Source organism: Durio zibethinus, chromosome 8, assembly GCF_047325235.1.
Source record: "Durio zibethinus cultivar Kanyao isolate XHJ-2024 chromosome 8, ASM4732523v1, whole genome shotgun sequence".
Lineage (NCBI taxonomy): Eukaryota > Viridiplantae > Streptophyta > Magnoliopsida > Malvales > Malvaceae > Durio > Durio zibethinus.
Window position 1 is genome coordinate 1,300,872 of NC_143169.1, and position 17,481 is coordinate 1,318,352.

At 31.7% G+C, this 17,481-nt stretch overlaps 1 protein-coding gene across 1 annotated transcript in view; it reads left to right on the forward strand.

Annotated features, from left to right (window-relative positions):
* Window positions 1–499: 499 nt before the first annotated feature.
* The window catches only part of LOC111278887 (Tetratricopeptide repeat (TPR)-like superfamily protein), a gene marked incomplete at its 5' end in the record, with an annotated part of 38,349 nt that continues 21,367 nt past the window's right edge, over window positions 500–17,481 (forward strand). Inside the window, 10 exons of the mRNA XM_089765157.1 lie at window positions 500–702; window positions 818–870; window positions 1,030–1,130; window positions 1,216–1,268; window positions 1,622–1,659; window positions 3,003–3,093; window positions 3,651–3,756; window positions 3,863–3,933; window positions 16,034–16,103; window positions 17,031–17,093. Of these exons, the coding sequence (XP_089621283.1) occupies window positions 500–702; window positions 818–870; window positions 1,030–1,130; window positions 1,216–1,268; window positions 1,622–1,659; window positions 3,003–3,093; window positions 3,651–3,756; window positions 3,863–3,933; window positions 16,034–16,103; window positions 17,031–17,093 (849 nt within the window). The remainder of the gene's footprint in view (window positions 703–817; window positions 871–1,029; window positions 1,131–1,215; window positions 1,269–1,621; window positions 1,660–3,002; window positions 3,094–3,650; window positions 3,757–3,862; window positions 3,934–16,033; window positions 16,104–17,030; window positions 17,094–17,481) is intronic.

Consider the following 17,481-nt stretch of genomic DNA (forward strand, 5'->3'; position numbering starts at 1 on the left):
AGACAAACAATAAAATATTTTATTGTATGGATCTTAATTTAGTAGAGCAAATTTCATAAAAATATTTTTAGTAGGGATAAAATTTTAAACTTTCAAAACTTTTGAAAATTTTTTTTTAATAAACTTAAAAAAATTTAGGACTCAATGGGAGCAGCTGCCCCACTGCCGTCTATGTACATTCGTTCCTGTTTTTTTATGTACATTCGTTCCTGTTTTTTATAAATTTGTTAAGGTGTATTAAGAAAAAATTGAAGTGCAGATAGTCCATCTCTTTATCTTATGTTAAGAAAAAAACTCATAGATACAGATATTAGTATAGATTCCTTAAACAAAAAAAAGAAAAAGAAAAACTGACTAAATCCACCCAACCCCACCCCATCCCGCATCTTCGCGCCGTTCACCGTTCACTCATTCCTTCCTTCCTCAATTTCCACAATCCATTCGCGATTTCCCTCTCGCCTCTCCCCACCAGCAGCAGTCTTTGCCAGTCTGCCTCTGATCTCAACTTCCCAAATTTCCATTTCCCGCCCAATTACCTCACATCGCATCTTCATCCTTCACTCTTCCTCTGTCTTCCCTAAATTTCTGGTCTTACCCTCATGGCCTCATCCCCTGGACCTCTGCCTCTCATCGGCTCATCCCAATTCCATCGCTCTTCACCCAGCCTCTGGCCACAGACTCCAGTCCCATTCGACAAACAAGGTAACTTGAGTTTCGAATTACTTGCTTACCTTCAGTCACTTGTGCTTCAATTCTTAATTGAGGCTGAATTTGACTAAATTGGTTGTGTTTTTGGGGCTGAAATTGTGGATTGAAGTCTCTGCCAGTCTAGGGTTGTTTCATGTTATAAGGACGGAAAACGGTGTAGCGGTAATAACGTTAGTCCATTTCTTAGAATCAATCGAACAAAGATCCTTTGGATGATAAATTCGAGTTAATTTCATGTTAATTCTTTCCAGAACTGAGCTTTATTAAGAACTTTGATTACTTAAAAGAGTAAAAACTTCAAAACTACAACGTTAATTGCAGCAGCGGCAGCAACATCGAGTTCGAGGTTCCTTTTCTTTCAAATACAATGCTCTGATTCTAACCCTAATCGGGGTTTTGGTTCCAAAAAGTCCAACAGAAAGGTAAAATTCTTACTCTTTTTTTTTTTTTCTTCTTTTGCTTCAAGTTTAGTTCCCCTTAACATTGATTTGGCCTCTAAAAACTCAGGCAAACAAGGCCAGTACATCAAGGGAGGAGAAGGGTATGAAATCACAACAAAGGTATCTCAAAAAATGCTATTTGATGGTCAATGGTGAACCTTGTTGATTTTTTAATTCTATTTTTGAAAATACTCACCAAAACAGTGGTGCAATGACTATGAATGCTTTTTTATTTCATTCTTTCCCTTGATTATATGTCAATGCCTGATGCATTTGTTATTGATCAATGATTGATAGTTCTCTATCTAATTCTTTTTCTTTCTGTCTCTCTTTCTTATTTTCCTTTTTCCTTTTCTTTAAACACGTGGTCATGAATAATTTGATTATGTTTAGTTGTTAAAGTTTTGACTTGTCCTAGATGATTAATTTGATTATGTTTCAGTTATTGTAATTGATACTACTGCTTTGTGCAGGAAATCAACTAGTAAACAATATGGTCCTTCACCTGCACGTAAGTAAGATATTTATCTTTTCTAAGAATATATTTTTTTTATTTGACTTATTGCTAATGTGGCAACACTTGGTATGTTAGATTTCTATTTCCATGTTGTTTACATGCACCGTAAGTCACCAAGCTGTAGGCTTGTACCTTACAACACTTGTTCTATTAATCATATTATGTATCTTACAATTTATGGGTTGATACAAATGTTAAGTTTTGTTTGATGATGACCTCATTTACCTCATTTGAGAGAGAAATGCATCATAAAATGCACAGGAAAAGGGCATGGATTTCAGTTGTTCTCTCTAAAGGGTGATAGCATGCAGTTTGATCTTCTTGATGTATAAAAAATAACATAGGAATGTAATAACTGTTTCCAACTTAGATAAGGTCTTCTAAAATGTATAAGAAATAAGCTTAGTAAATGACATCAGCCACCATATGACTTTCAACTACTATAGAAATCATGATACTGACATTAACTAAGTTATTATAAACTCATTTGTGTCTTGCAGTCTCACTTTTAGTCAGTAAAGTCATATCATTTTCATGGATGTGTACAGCATCATCCTGTAAAAATAGTCCCCCCTAGGAAAAAAAGAAGATATGGATGATTGTATTGTTGAGAAGGATTTATAAAGATTTAGAAAGAGTACAACAGTTATGATGAGAATAGTGAGGAAAGTGTTCCAGCAAGTTTACCCTCTTTAACTGTCCTAGCTCTGCCAACTCTACCTTAGATATTATATAAGTTAAAAAAGATAAAAGAAAAAGGAAAACTGCAGCCTTGAGTTTTTTACTCAACATGAGGGATCTCTTCTGTAGGGAACTCCCCCCCTTCCACTCTTTTCGTTTTCTTTTTTTTTTTTTTTCAAACTTTTGTAATCTGGTTTTCTTTGCCGTTTTGTTCTGAGTTGTTAGGTTGACTGTTGTATATCTTTTGTCTGCTTTGTTGTCTAATTATCCCATGAATTGGAGAAATATTAAATGAGGGGGTTTGTGTCTGTGTGCAAGGAGTGGGGGGTTTGGCAAAAGGGGAATATATCCCCTAGGAGTGGGAGCCACAGTAACTTCCTCTAAGTGGAGGCATCTCAGCACTTGGCCTTTGGCTCTTTTGTTTCTTGTTGTTAAAATTCTGCAACAACTTTTTACAAAAAAACCTGCTTTATGTCCTTAAAAATTGAACATATAATATAACATAAGAGGAAATAACAACTTTACCAAACAATTCCTAAGTTTCTATGCCCCATTTTCATGGCATTGCCTTCAGTTTTAAGTAGAATTGGTCTAAATTTTGTTCTATTTTTATAAATCTGTTAGGTTATTCACCAAAATGTGATTTTTTCATGCAGGGGCACCTGGTTTAAGTGTTCAATTTGATGGAAAATCTAACAGCAGTTCCTTGGATATTGGCTTTGAGGAACGGCTGGAAGCAATTAGAAGGTGCATTTGTGTTACATTTTTCTCATGTGATTAATACATGCTAGAAATATCTTCACATTAAAATATAATCTGTTGTTACTGATGTCCATCCAATTAGGTTGCTGATAGTAATTACTAAGGTACTGCTTTCTGTTAATGTGTTGACTGTTATGTTCATGTAATTCTTTAAAGACTAAGATCATTTCTGTTATGCACCAACTGCACAGCATAACCAGGCATATTATAAGCTATACTACTTTAACTTTTATATCAATTTGGTTATGTCATATTTGATACTTGGATGCTCAATACTGGTTGGTCTATTTACAGTCACCAAAAGTTTCTGGATGCTGTTTAGATCCAGACAATTGTATTCATCTTTGACCCTTCATAACCTTGAGAACTCTCTCTTGGATATTGATAAGTTTCTTTGGGAATTGTGATTGCAGTCTTATTGATAATTTCTTATTGTCATTTTAAACATGTGTGTGGTGACCGCTGTTCAGATGATTTCTTCTTGTTTATGCTTCATACTTGAATTTCTTTGGTGACGACTATTCTTCTTGCATGCTACTCAGGGCTGCACTCGAACAGAAAAAGGCAGAGGAACAAAAAGAATTTGGAGCAATTGACTATGATGCACCTGTTGAATCAGAGAATAAAACAATTGGGCTTGGTGCTAGGGTATGAAGTTATATACAGAAAAGCATGGTTATCCAAAAAAAGTTTGATCTTGAGCAGTATTTTCATTATTGATTCAAATTCCTTCTTTTTTTTTTTTTCCTGACAGATTGGAGTAGGAGTAGCTGTTGTGGTCTTTGGTTTGGTTTTTGCTCTTGGAGACTTTCTTCCCTCAAGAAGGTGTGTTTAGAGCATTGACTGTTTCTCCCTATCATTTTAAGTTATAAGATTAATTGATCTGGCATTTCAGTTTCCAATTCTGCTTCTTTGCTTTTCGTTTCTTGCCTCTCTTATTAAGAGTGCTTAATTAAATATTAACTCTATTTCATACTAGTATGATTAAAGGAAATTTGAAAACGAATTTTGTTTTTTCTGGCTGAGTTCACTTGATTGTCATTTACATCTATCTTGTTAGATGGTAGATAGAGAAAGCAATTTGAAGCATCTCTTGTTCTCTCTATCATAAATTCTTTCATTTCACCGAAATTGGGGATGTGAAGCTCTATGTGGGCAACTGTTTTCTTCCATAGATTTTGATTTTGAACTTGAATTAATGATATATAAATAACATGTAAATAATATAGCTGTCATTATAATATGGTTATTTTCTTAGATTATATATATATTTAATTTTGTTTATAACATCAAAGTTTGACTTTGGACACTATCAAAATCTGTATTTATTTTAAAGACTTGCTCAATCTCATCTTAGAAACACAATCCACCTGTAAAAATCATGTAAAATTAAAAAAAAAAAGCAAAAGGAAAGAGGAAATCAAACTGAATGATTATAACTCTGTATCAGTGAATTGGATGCATGCACAAGTGCATCTGTGTGCACATATAAAGTGACAACATAATTTTGTATGCAGAAAGTAATGTCATAGGTAAGAATGAAGATATTTACAACTGTGCGGAAAGGATCATCAAAAAAAGAATAAAAGAGATAAAGGAAATAAGAAAAATAAAAAAAAGTTTTTAAGTGGAGGATGGTCAAGAAAGGAGATAAGAAGGGATAAGAAGAAAGTGACCGAAGACCCTCTCATAGCTTATTACATTGAAGATATTTATATAAACAGTAAAAGTAATGAACAGTATCCAAAATGATTTTCTGCTACTATTGCTACAATAAAATTTTATCTGCTCGGGAGCTTCTCTTTCTAGGATAAAGATTCAGTGTCAAGATGAAGGGCGGTATCACATTCACTTGCTTGCCATCCCTTTTCTCCTTTCTCCCTCCTTCGTTCGCTACCTTTACTTGACAAAAGACCGAGAGTGATGCGTGGCCGAGTAGACAAAGAGAGTGTGACTTGAGCGTACCAAGAAAATTAGGCTGGACCGAGACTTTTGTCAGGAACAGTAACTGCTATAGTACAGCTGGTCTTTGGCTCTGAATAGCTTTGTCTTTTTGTGTCGGCAGCTTGGATCAGCTTATTCATTGGCTAAGTCTTTCTTGGAACATGATTTATCAGGATTGTTTATTCCTCCATGGCATCATCCAGGTTTTGCAATTCTACACCATCTTCATCATCCAGGGTTTATCCAGGGTTTGGTGAGAGTGAGGAGAATTAGATCTGGATTGATTTTACATCTTTCATCCTTCTTGGTGTTGGAAGAGCAGTTCTTGTGAGTGGTCCAAATCTTCCATCTGAGAAAGTTTTTGAAGAAGTTTCACTGCTTCTGGTTGACTTTGCATTGGAGCTTCATATGAACCATAATAAGTTTGAATAAAAATTCTTCTTCCATTTGTCCAGGCAACACATTTTGAAAAACTGTCTTTGGTGGCTAGCTGAAGAAGATGAGTGGTTTTTCTATCATTTCAATTCCTGATTGGAATTGATATTGAGTTGAATTTGAAAATTTTGAAACTATTGTTTTTAGAGTTTCTGAAATCTTCAAGGCTTCTGTGGTTGGGTTTAACAGAGGATTAGAAAGGATTTTTCTAATTTCTTAAATTTGATAAGGTTGAAAAAATCTTTCTCTCTGAAAACTACCAAGGAGACTGGTAATAGTAAAGTGTAAATAGAAAAAATAGTGACTGCTTTTTACAGATCTGTGAAAGTGGTGTTTAATAAAGGCTAGGAAATCTTTGATCAAATCAAAGGAAAGATTTTGTATAAGGATCTGACCAACTATTCCAATTTTGATGCTAGTTATATCAAAGGGTTAATGATTCAAACGAAATTTAATTTTTGGAATGTGAGCCCCAATGGTAGTAATAAAGATATATAAAGAATAATAATTATTCAGAAATTTTTTGACTAATAGTTTTTCTGTACTTTGAACAATAGAAAGATTTATTTGTTGAAATAGTTCTTTGGTTAAGAATTGAGCTGTTTTTTCAAATAGAAGTATTCTCTTAAGCTTGTTTAGCCAAGGAGAATTGTTATTTTCAAAATAATCACAGTCTCAAGAAATTGTTTATTTTTGAGATAGAATATGCATTTTTTTCGAAAGCAAAAAAGTTTATATCTTGCTCAAGTTAGTAGAAAGAAGGCTTTGGATAGCTACTTTTTTAAATTCTTGAATATCTGTAACTTGTTTAGCCAGATATTCTGCTAGCTTGGTCATTTCTTTTCAAAAATGAGTTTTATTTTGAGTGAGATGAGATTTTTAAACAAAATTCAACAAATCATAGAGTTGTGGTTAAAGTCCAGGATTATAAAAATCTTTGATCTCTTGGTTAAAAACTTTTGTTTCTTGCATCAGTTTTTATGTGGAAGAAACTATTTCAGAATAGCTCATTGGAGTCTATTGGTTTGGATATTGGGAAAACTGTGAGAATTCTGGTTGAACTCTCAAAGGAGAGGGTATATAGGGTGGTTTAAAATTTTATGGTTGATAGAAAAATAATCCTTGGTTAGAATCATTGAAGAAACCAAATCTTGGTTTAGGAGTTGTAAGGAAAGAAAGAGATCTTGGAGAAGAAGGGGTTAAAAAGGATGAAGAAGATGAATCTTTTTTAGGTTGTTTCTTCTTAATAGTTATCCATTCTTCCTAACAGTCTTGAGATAATTTATCTCTATTCATTTGGCCTGTTAAAAAAATCAGCTAAAATATTTTTATTAGAGTTAATAAACTCGATAAGAAAACTATATTGACAAAGAAAGTTATACTAGCTGATTCTTCTGGGATTGAGAGTTTTCTATTTTTTAGGAAGTTTTGGACGGCCTGATTATCAGTTCTTATAATGAAGGTTTCAGAGACCAGATAAATATGAAATCTCTGTACATCATTTTTTATGGCTAATAGTTCTTTTTTATCAATAATATAATTTATTTCGTTTGGTTTAAACTTTCCTGAATTGTAGTCATAAATCAATTCATCTTTTTGATGAAGATTTTTTGCTTTAAGGACACATCCCCAATGTTCTTCACTGGCATTTGCCTTTAATATAAATAAATCACCTTGTTTAGGCAGATAAACTTTAGGAACATAGGTTAGTTTTGATTTGATTTGTTTAATAATTTTAGAGTCAGCTTGAGTCCAGATAAAATCAATATCTTTTCATAATTTTTTCAAAAAGACTTTCTTTTTTAGAAAGGTTTTTGAAAAACTGTCTACCATAATTAACTATACCTAAGAACTGTTGCAGTTGCTTGATATTATCCAGTTCTTTTGGAAACTCCTTGATATTTGTACTAATATGATCCTGTAATGTTAAACCATTAACAGATAAATTAAGACCAAAAAATTCTATTTCGGTTTTTTCGAGTTCAACCATTTTGTGACTCAAAATGATACCATGTAAAATAAATTCTTAAGCAATGATATTTAGGTGTTTGTTGTGCTCATCAAGTGTGTTAGAAAAAACAAGTATATCATCAATATATACACAGCAAAATTGTTTATGTTTGCTGAATATAATGTCTATCCAATGCTGAAATATCTGAGGTGCATTGCATAAACCAAAAGACATAACAGTCCATCGGTAATGACCTGTTAGTGCACTAAAAGCAATTAATAATTTAGATTCAAGTTTAAGCATGATTTGCCAAAAACCTGACTTGCAATCCAATTTAGAAAAATATCTAGCATTTTTTGCTAAATGTAATAAAACATCCTTACGAGGAATGAAATAGCCATCATATGCAAGATTTTAATTTAATCTCTTATAGTTGATAACCATACGTGGTTTACCTCGTTTGATTTCAGAGTGGTTTCTTACCATGAATGCTGGCCTAGAATGTGGATTGGTAGTTGGTTCTATCAGGCTTTTTTCTAGTAGCTTTGAAATTTGGATCTCAAATTCATCTATATCCTGTTTGGTATAGATCATGGGCTTTACTCTTATTATCGTTTTTGCGTCGTGAAGAGTCAGCTCACAATATCGTGGACGTCTTTTCTATAACTTCAATGGTTCTTCACTAAAGTTTTCTTGCAAGATCTTATATAACCAATGTTTTTCATTGATTACTTTAATAATACCTGTTGTTAAGCTTTCTGGTTGAAAATTTTTGTCATAGATATGCTCATGTTCTTGTAGTAAAGGAATATCAACTGATTGTTTATCAATTGTTAGAGTAACATGAGTTGTAGATATAGAAAATGGAACATAAGTATGTATAAAATTATTTCATAACAATATGTCTTGATGCATATTAGGAAAACATAGGATTTTTGGTATTATAAATCTAACATTTTAAAAATAAACAGGACCATTTTTTGCTTTATAACCAACAGTAGTTTCCTTACCATCAATACCTATTATGACGATAGGATACTTCATTGGTTGCCATTTGTTTAATGGTAAAGTATTGTTGCCACAACTTGAGATTGTTGTTCTAGTGTCTAGCAAGATGTGTAGACTATATGGTTTATAGCCCTGAAATTGAAAATTACCTTTCACAAAAGTATAATATCTATCTTTATTAGAAAACAAAACTGTGTCAGGTGCAGATAATTTAAAATTATTTATAAAATGTAGCATATTTATTTCTTCATGTCTAGGGGTTCTAGAAGAAAAAGTATTAGAATTCGAAATAGAATTAACAGAATGATAATAGGATTGATTATAACTTGTATGTTGCTGAGATGGATTATCTTTTGCGAATATAGGAATTTGAGCATTACTTGTATGGCTTATATTGTTTGCTCTTTGAAGATTTTTTGTACTGGTTGTACTATGAAATCTTGAAAAAGAATTTTTGTAAGGAGTATGAAAAGATTGATTGCTAGATATACTCTCAATATCATCATCTTTTCTATAATAAAAATATTTGTAGGTAGAAAAACTAGGTTTAGATTAAAACTGGTTGAGACATGTGGGTTTTTAAAATAAAGATTTTTTCTTGAAGAGAAAAATTCTAAACTGGGAACCTTTGGTTTTTCAAAGGTATTTTCCGAAATATCTTCGAGGCACCATCCTTGTGGGATAGATAAATCCTCGAGTTTTACTAGTTTAGGTTTTATTTCAGAATCAAAACTATTTGGTTCAAGTAGTTTGATAATATTAGAATCTATCTGTTTGATAGACGTATTGGTAGTATTAGTAAACTCATAAACTATTGACCAATTAATTGCAAAGTCATGAGATTTTTCTTCAATATTAGAATTGGTTATTTTGATACGAAGACATAAACATTTTTCAATGTTTTCATAAAAAATATAGATAAAGTAATTTGATTTTACTTTAAATAAAACTACTCTTGTAGCTAAATTGGATTGGATTCCTCCAATAATAGCATTAACAGGGTTTTTGAAAGGATTATCCATTAAAACTGCAATAATAGGCATGTCTTTGCCCGAGAGAAAAAGAGGTTTAATGGTAATCATTATCATACCAATATGTTTTGTAAAAAGAGGTATTTCCACTGATCCTTGTTTAGAATCCTTGGCAACTGTATCATTAGATAGTTTTTCTATATGGTGTTTAAACCAATGTTGGAATTTTTTAAACCAACTTGTATTGTTGATTTTATCTGGTTTGATGAGTTGTAATTCTTTAATTTTTTCTTTAAAAATATGATGAGTTTTTCTCATCACATTTTTGAGTTTAACCATACTTTCTTCTGCTGTTGTTGTTGTACTTGTAGAATGAGTAACTGAAACATTATCTTGGTTAGATTCTGTGTACATCATAAAAATATATTTAGATTCACTATCAGAAGAACTATAGTTAGTTTCAGAAAAAACATCATAAAAGATTTCTTCATCAGATAACTATTCTGCAAATAAAATTTGAAGATAACATTCTTTAAGTTTTTTAATCATTTTGCGAGCACTTTTCCCTTTATTAGGGCAGTTATTAGTATAGTGACCTTCTTGATCACAAATAAAACATTTACAAGTTTGTTTAGAAGATTTTTTCTTCTTTTGAACAATAAATTTGCCTTTTTTAGGCTCTTTGGATTTACTAGTTTTTTCTGGTTTCCATTTTTTCCAAAATTATTTGCGTTTTTTCTTAAACTGAGTTTTTCTTTAAATTGGTTGTTTATTACAACCAAATTCTAAATCATTTTCTAAAATCTTAGTACACTATTTGTAATTAAGTTTAGATTTTACCTGTTTGGCAGCTTTTTGCTTGAGGTAGTACTCTGTGATCTGGTTCTGTACATATTTTATACGACAGCCAAAAGTATCATATAGCTCTAAACTGGGATTTACAGCGTTTGAAGCTTTAATTTTAACTTCTAAATAAGTAGTATAGTTTTGAGATCATAATTCATCCTATGGTGAGGGAAGTTTGAGAAAAAATTATTGTAACCAAAATTTTGAATGTTCATCATCCAATTTTTGGTATTCAGAAATATATCTTTTAGAGAAATCATCAAGATTTCGAATATCGCATAATTTTAATGTTGAAAGAAAATACTGAGCTTCTTGATTAAGATCCAGAGTTTCTGTACTCCCACAAAACTCATTTTTCAAGATCTGAGTTAGATCTTTTAAGAGTTGAGGTATATTCCCTGCTGCAAGTAGGGTATCTTTATGAGTATTTCCCATAGTTGTATTTTTTCATTTTTTGAGAAATTGAAGGATATCACCTTGCCATGTGCCATAGAAATAATTAAGAAACCTTTCTTTATTTCAGGTGTCTTTGTATCCTGTAACAACAATAGACATAAATTGTGTCCAATCATCTATGGCTTTTTCATACTCTTTGAGAGGGACTCTGGTTAAATCTAAATAAGTGTCACCTTGAGCAACCGTTTGTTTGTTTAACGAATCGATTATTGGGACTTTTGGTTTTATCTAATTGGTTTGACCAAATTCGGAAGTGTGTTTTATCTCATCCTTTTTTAGGTGAGAATATTTTGCTTTTAAATGAGGTAAATGTTGTTCCACAAGATCTGGGTTTTCCAGATCTGGAAAGCGTAAAACATCATCAATATCTGGGTTAGATATTTTTGATATTTTTCTTTTTCCTCTATCCTTTGGTTGAGAAATAGGGATTTGTGGTTTTGGATCTGGTTGATTTTCAGAACTAGAAGTATAATCGGATGTGGTTTCATCTAAATTATTAATTGTTTTTAATGCATTAACAAGCCATTACCAATGGGCTGTTATGCCTTTTGGTTTATGCAATGCGCTTTAGATATTTTAGTCTTGGATAGACATTATATTCAGCAAACATAAACAATTTTGTTGTGTATATATTGATGATATACTTGTTTTTTCGAATACACTTGATGAGCACAGGAAACACCTGGATATCATTGCTTAAGAATTTATTTTGCATGTTATCATTTTGAGTCCCAAAAAGGTTGAACTAAAAAAAAACCAAAATAAAATTTCTTGGTTTTAATTTATTTGCTAATGGTTTGACATTATAGGAACATGTTATTACAAAGATCAAGGAGTTTTCAAAAGAACTGGATAACATCAAGCAGCTACAACAGTTTTTAAGTATAGTTAATTATGGTAGATAGTTTTTCAAAAACCTTTCTAAAAAAGAAAGTCTTCTTTTGAAAAAATTACGAAAAAAATATTGATTTTATCTGGACTTAAGCTGACTCTAAAATTATTAAACAAATCAAATTAGAGCTAACCTATGTTCTTAAAGTTTATCTACCTAAACAAGGTGATTTATTGATATTAGAGACAGATGCCAGTGAAGAACATTTGGGATGTGTATTTAAAGCAAAAAATCTTTATAAAAAAAATGAATTGATTTGTGGCTACAATTTAAGAAAGTTTAAACCAAACGAAATAAATTATATTATTTATGAAAAAGAACAGTTAGCCATAGATTTCATATTTATCTGACCCCTGAAACCTTCGTTATAAAAACTGATAACCAGGTTGTTTGAGACTTCTTTAAAAACAGAAAACTCTCAGACAATCTCAGAAGAATTAGGTGGTATAACTTTCTTTGTCAATATAGTTTTCTTATCGAGTTTATTAACTCTAATAAAAATATTTTAGCTGATTTTTTTAGTAGGTCGAATGGATCGAGGTAAACAGCTTCAAAATTGTCAAAGAGAATGGAGAACTATTAAGAAGAAACAGTCTTCTTTATCCTTTTTAATCCCTTCTTCTCCAAGATCTCTTTCTTTTCTTACAAGTCTTAAACCAGGATTTAGTTTCTTTAATGATCCTAACCAAGGATTATTTTTCTGTCAACCACAAAATTTTAGACCACCCTATATGCTCTCTCCTTTAAGAGTTCAACCAGAATTCTCACAGTTTATCCAAGATTCAAACCAATGGACTCCAATGAACTATTCTGAAATAGTTTCTTACACAGAAAAATTGTTGTAAGAAACAAAGGTCTTTAACCAAGAGATCAAAGATTTGTATAATCCTTGACTTAAACCACAGGGCTATAATTTGTTGAATTTTGTTTGAAAATCCCATCTCACTTAAAATAAAACTTATTTTCGAAAAGGGATGACCAAGCTAGTAGAATATCTGGCTAAACAAGCTACAGATATTCAAGAATTTTAAAAATAGCTCTCCAAAGCCTTCTATCTACTAACTTGTTAAAACAGCAAGATATAGACTTTTTCGCTTTGGAAGAAAATACAGATTCGGTCTTAGAAATAAACAATTTTTTGAGACTCTGTGATTATTTTGAAAATAACAATTTCCGTAAGCTAAACACGCTTAAGAGGATATTTTTGTTTGAAAAAGCTGCTCAGTTCTTAACCAAAGAACTTTTTAAGTAAATAAAATTTTCTATTGTTCAGATTACAGAAAAACTGTTAGCCGAAAAATTTTCTGAATATTATTATTCTTTATATATCCATATTATTACCATTGGGGATCACATTCCAAAAATTAAATTTCGTTTGAATCATGAACCTTTTGATAATAATTGGTCAGATCCTTGTACAAAACCTATCATTTGATTTGATCAAAGATTTTTTAGCCTTTATTAAACACTACTTTCACAGATGTGTAAAAAGCAGTCATCACTTTTTGTTTTTATACTTTACTATCATTGGTCTACTTGGTAGTTTCCAGAGAGAGATTTTTTCAACCCTATCAAATTTGAAAAATTAGAAAAATCCTTTCTAGTACTTTGTTAAATCAAATCACAGAAACCTTGAAGATTCCAGAAACTCTAAACAAGATAGTTTCAAAATTTTTAAATTCAGCTTAATATCAATTCCAATTAGGAATTGAAATGATAGAAAAAGCCACTCATCTTCTTCAGCAAACCATCAGAGACAATTTTCCAAAATGTGCTGCTGGACAGATGGAAGAAGAATTTTTGTTCAAACTTATTATGGGCCATATGAAGCTCCAATGTAGAGTCAATCAGAAGCAGTGGAACTTCTTCAAAAGGTTTCTCAGATGTAAGATTTGGACCACCCACAAGAACTACTCTTCCAATATCAAGAAAGATGGAAGATGTGAAACCAATCCAGATCTAATTCTCTTCACCCTCACCAAACCTTGAATGAGGATGATGTAAAATTGCAAAACTTGGATAATGCCATGAAGGGATAAACAATTTTGATAAATTATATTCCAAGAAGGAATTAGCCAAAGAATAAGCTGATACAAGTTGCCGACACAAAAAGACAAAGCTATTCGGAGCCAAAAATCAGCTGTACTGTAGCAGTTACTATTCTTGACAAAAAATCCTGTAGCGATCACTATAGCAGATAAAATTTTACTATAGCAGCTGTATCACAAAATTATTCTGGATATTGTTAATTACTTTTACTGTTTATACTTTTTGGGTTATAAATATCTTTAGTGTAATAAGCTAAGGGAGGTTCTTTGATCTCTCTCCTTTTATCCCTTCTTATCTCTTTTCTTGACCATCCTTCACTTAGAAATTTTTTTTTTATTTTCCTTTATCTCTTTTCTTTTTTATTTGGTGGTCCTTTCTGCGCAATTGTAAATGGTATCATAGCTACAGGTTTGTATAAAAGGTTTGCACTACTTTAAGTTTCAACTTACAGATCTATTTTGTAATATTCTTTTTATAAATAAAGTCTTTATATCTACTCTTGTTTTTGTTGTTATTTCATATTTTAAAGCTCATACCGTGGATTTGTGGTTATTTACTAGTATTTGTTAGGCTTTGTATGCCTTGTTGTTGACTAGCTTTTGGTAACTTATACAGAATCACACCCGGGCTTAAGCACCGTAAACATGGAATCAACTTCAGAAAATAACTGTATTTGCAAAGATCAAGTTTATAATCATAGTTTGCATATAGATCCTAAGTTTGAATCTAATAATATGTCAATAACTAGAGTTGTAAATGGTTTGTTTGATCTTTCTTCCTCCTTTTTCTCTAAGTTATTTGTAAAAATGGAACATATCGAAGATAAAATAAATTTGCTTGTAGAAAAGATGGGCCAAAGACATGTTCCTCCAGACACATCTACAGATTTTGGACCTCTTTACTATGGTAATATTATGATGGCAGATGATAAATCTTCATCTTCCTCAGCAAAGGAGAAACAAGAAAAACTTGATTTTAACTCCTATAAATATTTAATTGAAAACTTTAAATTAAAAATGGAAAAATCGAAGATCCAAAACAATGGGTCGAGTATCTTCAAGTTATAGAAAACCTTTATGAAAAAACATAAATGAATTTTTGAAAAATATAACTATCATTATATGCTTAACTATGAGACAACCAGTGTTAGTAGTGAAGAAGCAGATAATGATATGGTAGAAGATAATTTTGAAATTCTTGCTACTAACCCAGTAGTTAAGAATTTCACATGGAGTGCAAGGATGAGGCTTAAAATAAAGGTTATGTCTTAATGTTTTCCCTTGTCTAAAATAGACAGCTTCAAACGTCATAGTATGCAAGTTGCCCATTCTAGTGCAAGCTATCCCGCTATTTTTAGAATATTTTATGTTAAGGGATTTGGACAATTTAAGCTAAACTGCTAGGTAATCCATTTTGAAAATGACTGGTTTTCAGGAATTTAGAACATGGTAACTGGTACAGGCTTGAACTGCTGGGAAATTTGGGATTTCCTGGGTTTCTGATGAAAGTGGTTTCCAAGTGCACAGACCAGTGCTAGGCCTGGTTCATGGTGGCTGTTTAGTTTTGACATTAATAAGCCAGTAATATGTTCACCTACTAGTATGCATCTAATAATGTACAAAATTCAATGCCTAAGGGGAACAATTAGTAAAGGAATTTGGCTAGATGGAGGCATGTGAAGCAAGAAGGTTTCCACAAAGTGCTTGCAAATGTTTCATTAAAAAAGATTAATGTGTAAACTATTATGGTTATTTACTTGACTGTCATAGATTCTTAAATTTTTACTGTCCTGGGAAGTGATCGATAGGATGAAATCCCGAACAATTCTCATTAGAATATGTCTTTTAATAACCTTTATCGCCTCAAACATGACTTGGTATTTTATAGCTGCAAGATAAAGCCTGTCAACACATGAAATTTCTTTCATGCGTTAACCATTTGTTGCATCAATTTGTTAATTGCTAATCTATTTATTTTTGTTTGAGATGCAGTCTGCCATATTAACTGGTTATTTTGTGGCTAACATATGCCTGAAAGTTTATCCTTAATAAACTCTGTAGGATGTGTACCCATATGTGCTATTTACTAATAAGGAGCAAAAGCCATTTTTCTTTAGCCTTATTTTGCATAAAATGTTTCTGTCAACTGTCACTGAAGGAAAAAAAGTTTCAGGATCTTTATTCCAAGGAAGTTGGTTTACATGTGTGCAATGCATGCTTGTGTGTCTATGTATTCATAGTACATGTTATCCAAGCTTCAAATGATTGGAACTTTTTTATTTATTTCTTTCTCTCTCATTTTTTGTTTTCTTTTACCTTTTTATTACTATTTGTCTATGTGGAAGAGTTATCATATGTTGATATGACTATCCAGTGTTAATCCACCTGAGGAAGCTGCAGTGATTGACAAGAAACTGTCGCAAGAACAGGAAGCTACTCTTCAGGTATCATTAATGGAACATTCTTGTTAATTTTAGGAATTTCTTGCTATAGTTGGATTTAAGAAACTGTTTGTCTTGACCTATCTTCAAGATAATGCAATGTTTATCGGGGAGGATGGATGAATACTTGTTATTCTGTATGATCCAAGGTACATCATGTTCAGTGTATATTGATGATAATTTAAAAGCCATTACATATGCATAAAAGCATTCAATCCCAAAATCATAAGACAACTGAGGTTCAGAACTCTAATGTTATAAAAAAAAAATAACTGTCAATCCCAAAATCATATCTTTCATTATTTAAACTTTTCTAACTCTAATCCTGAAATCATATCTCTCATTATTTATACATTTCTAACTCTAATATTCTCAGTATTTCTCCTAGCTGTAGATACACTCCTTCTATACAGAAAAATTCTTGTATTTTAACATACTGCTTCTTGTTTTTGCTTCTGCCTTAAAGGCAAGGGAAGAAAAGGTCGCTTATTTAAATGCCTTTATAAGGGTGTATTTAGTTTTTTATTCCCCTCCTGGTGGAATACTCTTTCTGCTGTGCCACTGTTCTTATTTCTTCATCTAAATAATGGGGTTTTCCAACATTCAAAGCAGGGAACTTCTCTGATTAATTTCTTTGTTGCTTGTGCCTTTATTTGGGTCCAAAATCACTTGGGAAAGGCAAATGTTATTTTTATTCTGTGCATATCAATTTGCAGAACTGCATATAATTACATGGATGCAAGCTAATTTTTCTTTTGTACTGTTAAATCATTGTAATTATTGTCTCAATGGTTCTTATAATTGGTTTTTAAATTTTTTTTCATTGAATCTTCTTGTATACAAACATTTTGGTGCAATCAGTTTATTTTTGTTGTTTCTTGGATTTCATATCATGGAAATATTTAATACCTTGCTATTTATACATGGCAGGCTAGGCTGAAACAGTTTGAGGCAACGCTAAGTACCTCTCCAAAAGATCCAATTGCCCTTGAAGTGAGTCTGGGAATATTTTCTTGATTAAATTTTTTGTTTAATATTATATGCTGTTATTGCTTTAATATTAACTTTCTTGTCAAGATGATTCGCTTCTCTGTGCTATTTTTATGCTTATTGGAACATAATTATACTTTTGTTTTCCTTATCTTAATTAACTTTGAGAAGTTGAAATTCTAAGTACCATATTTTAAAACTGTAAAACAAGTTGATGTAGAACAGGTAGGGCAAAGAGATTTGGGAGTAACAGAGGAAATTAAGGAAGAAACAGAAGAACTAGGGGAGAAAACCAGAAAAGAATCGATAGGGGGAGAAAATTACAGTACACAATATCTCAAATATCCATCATCTGAAAACCTAATCAAAACTAAAACAACCAAACTATTTA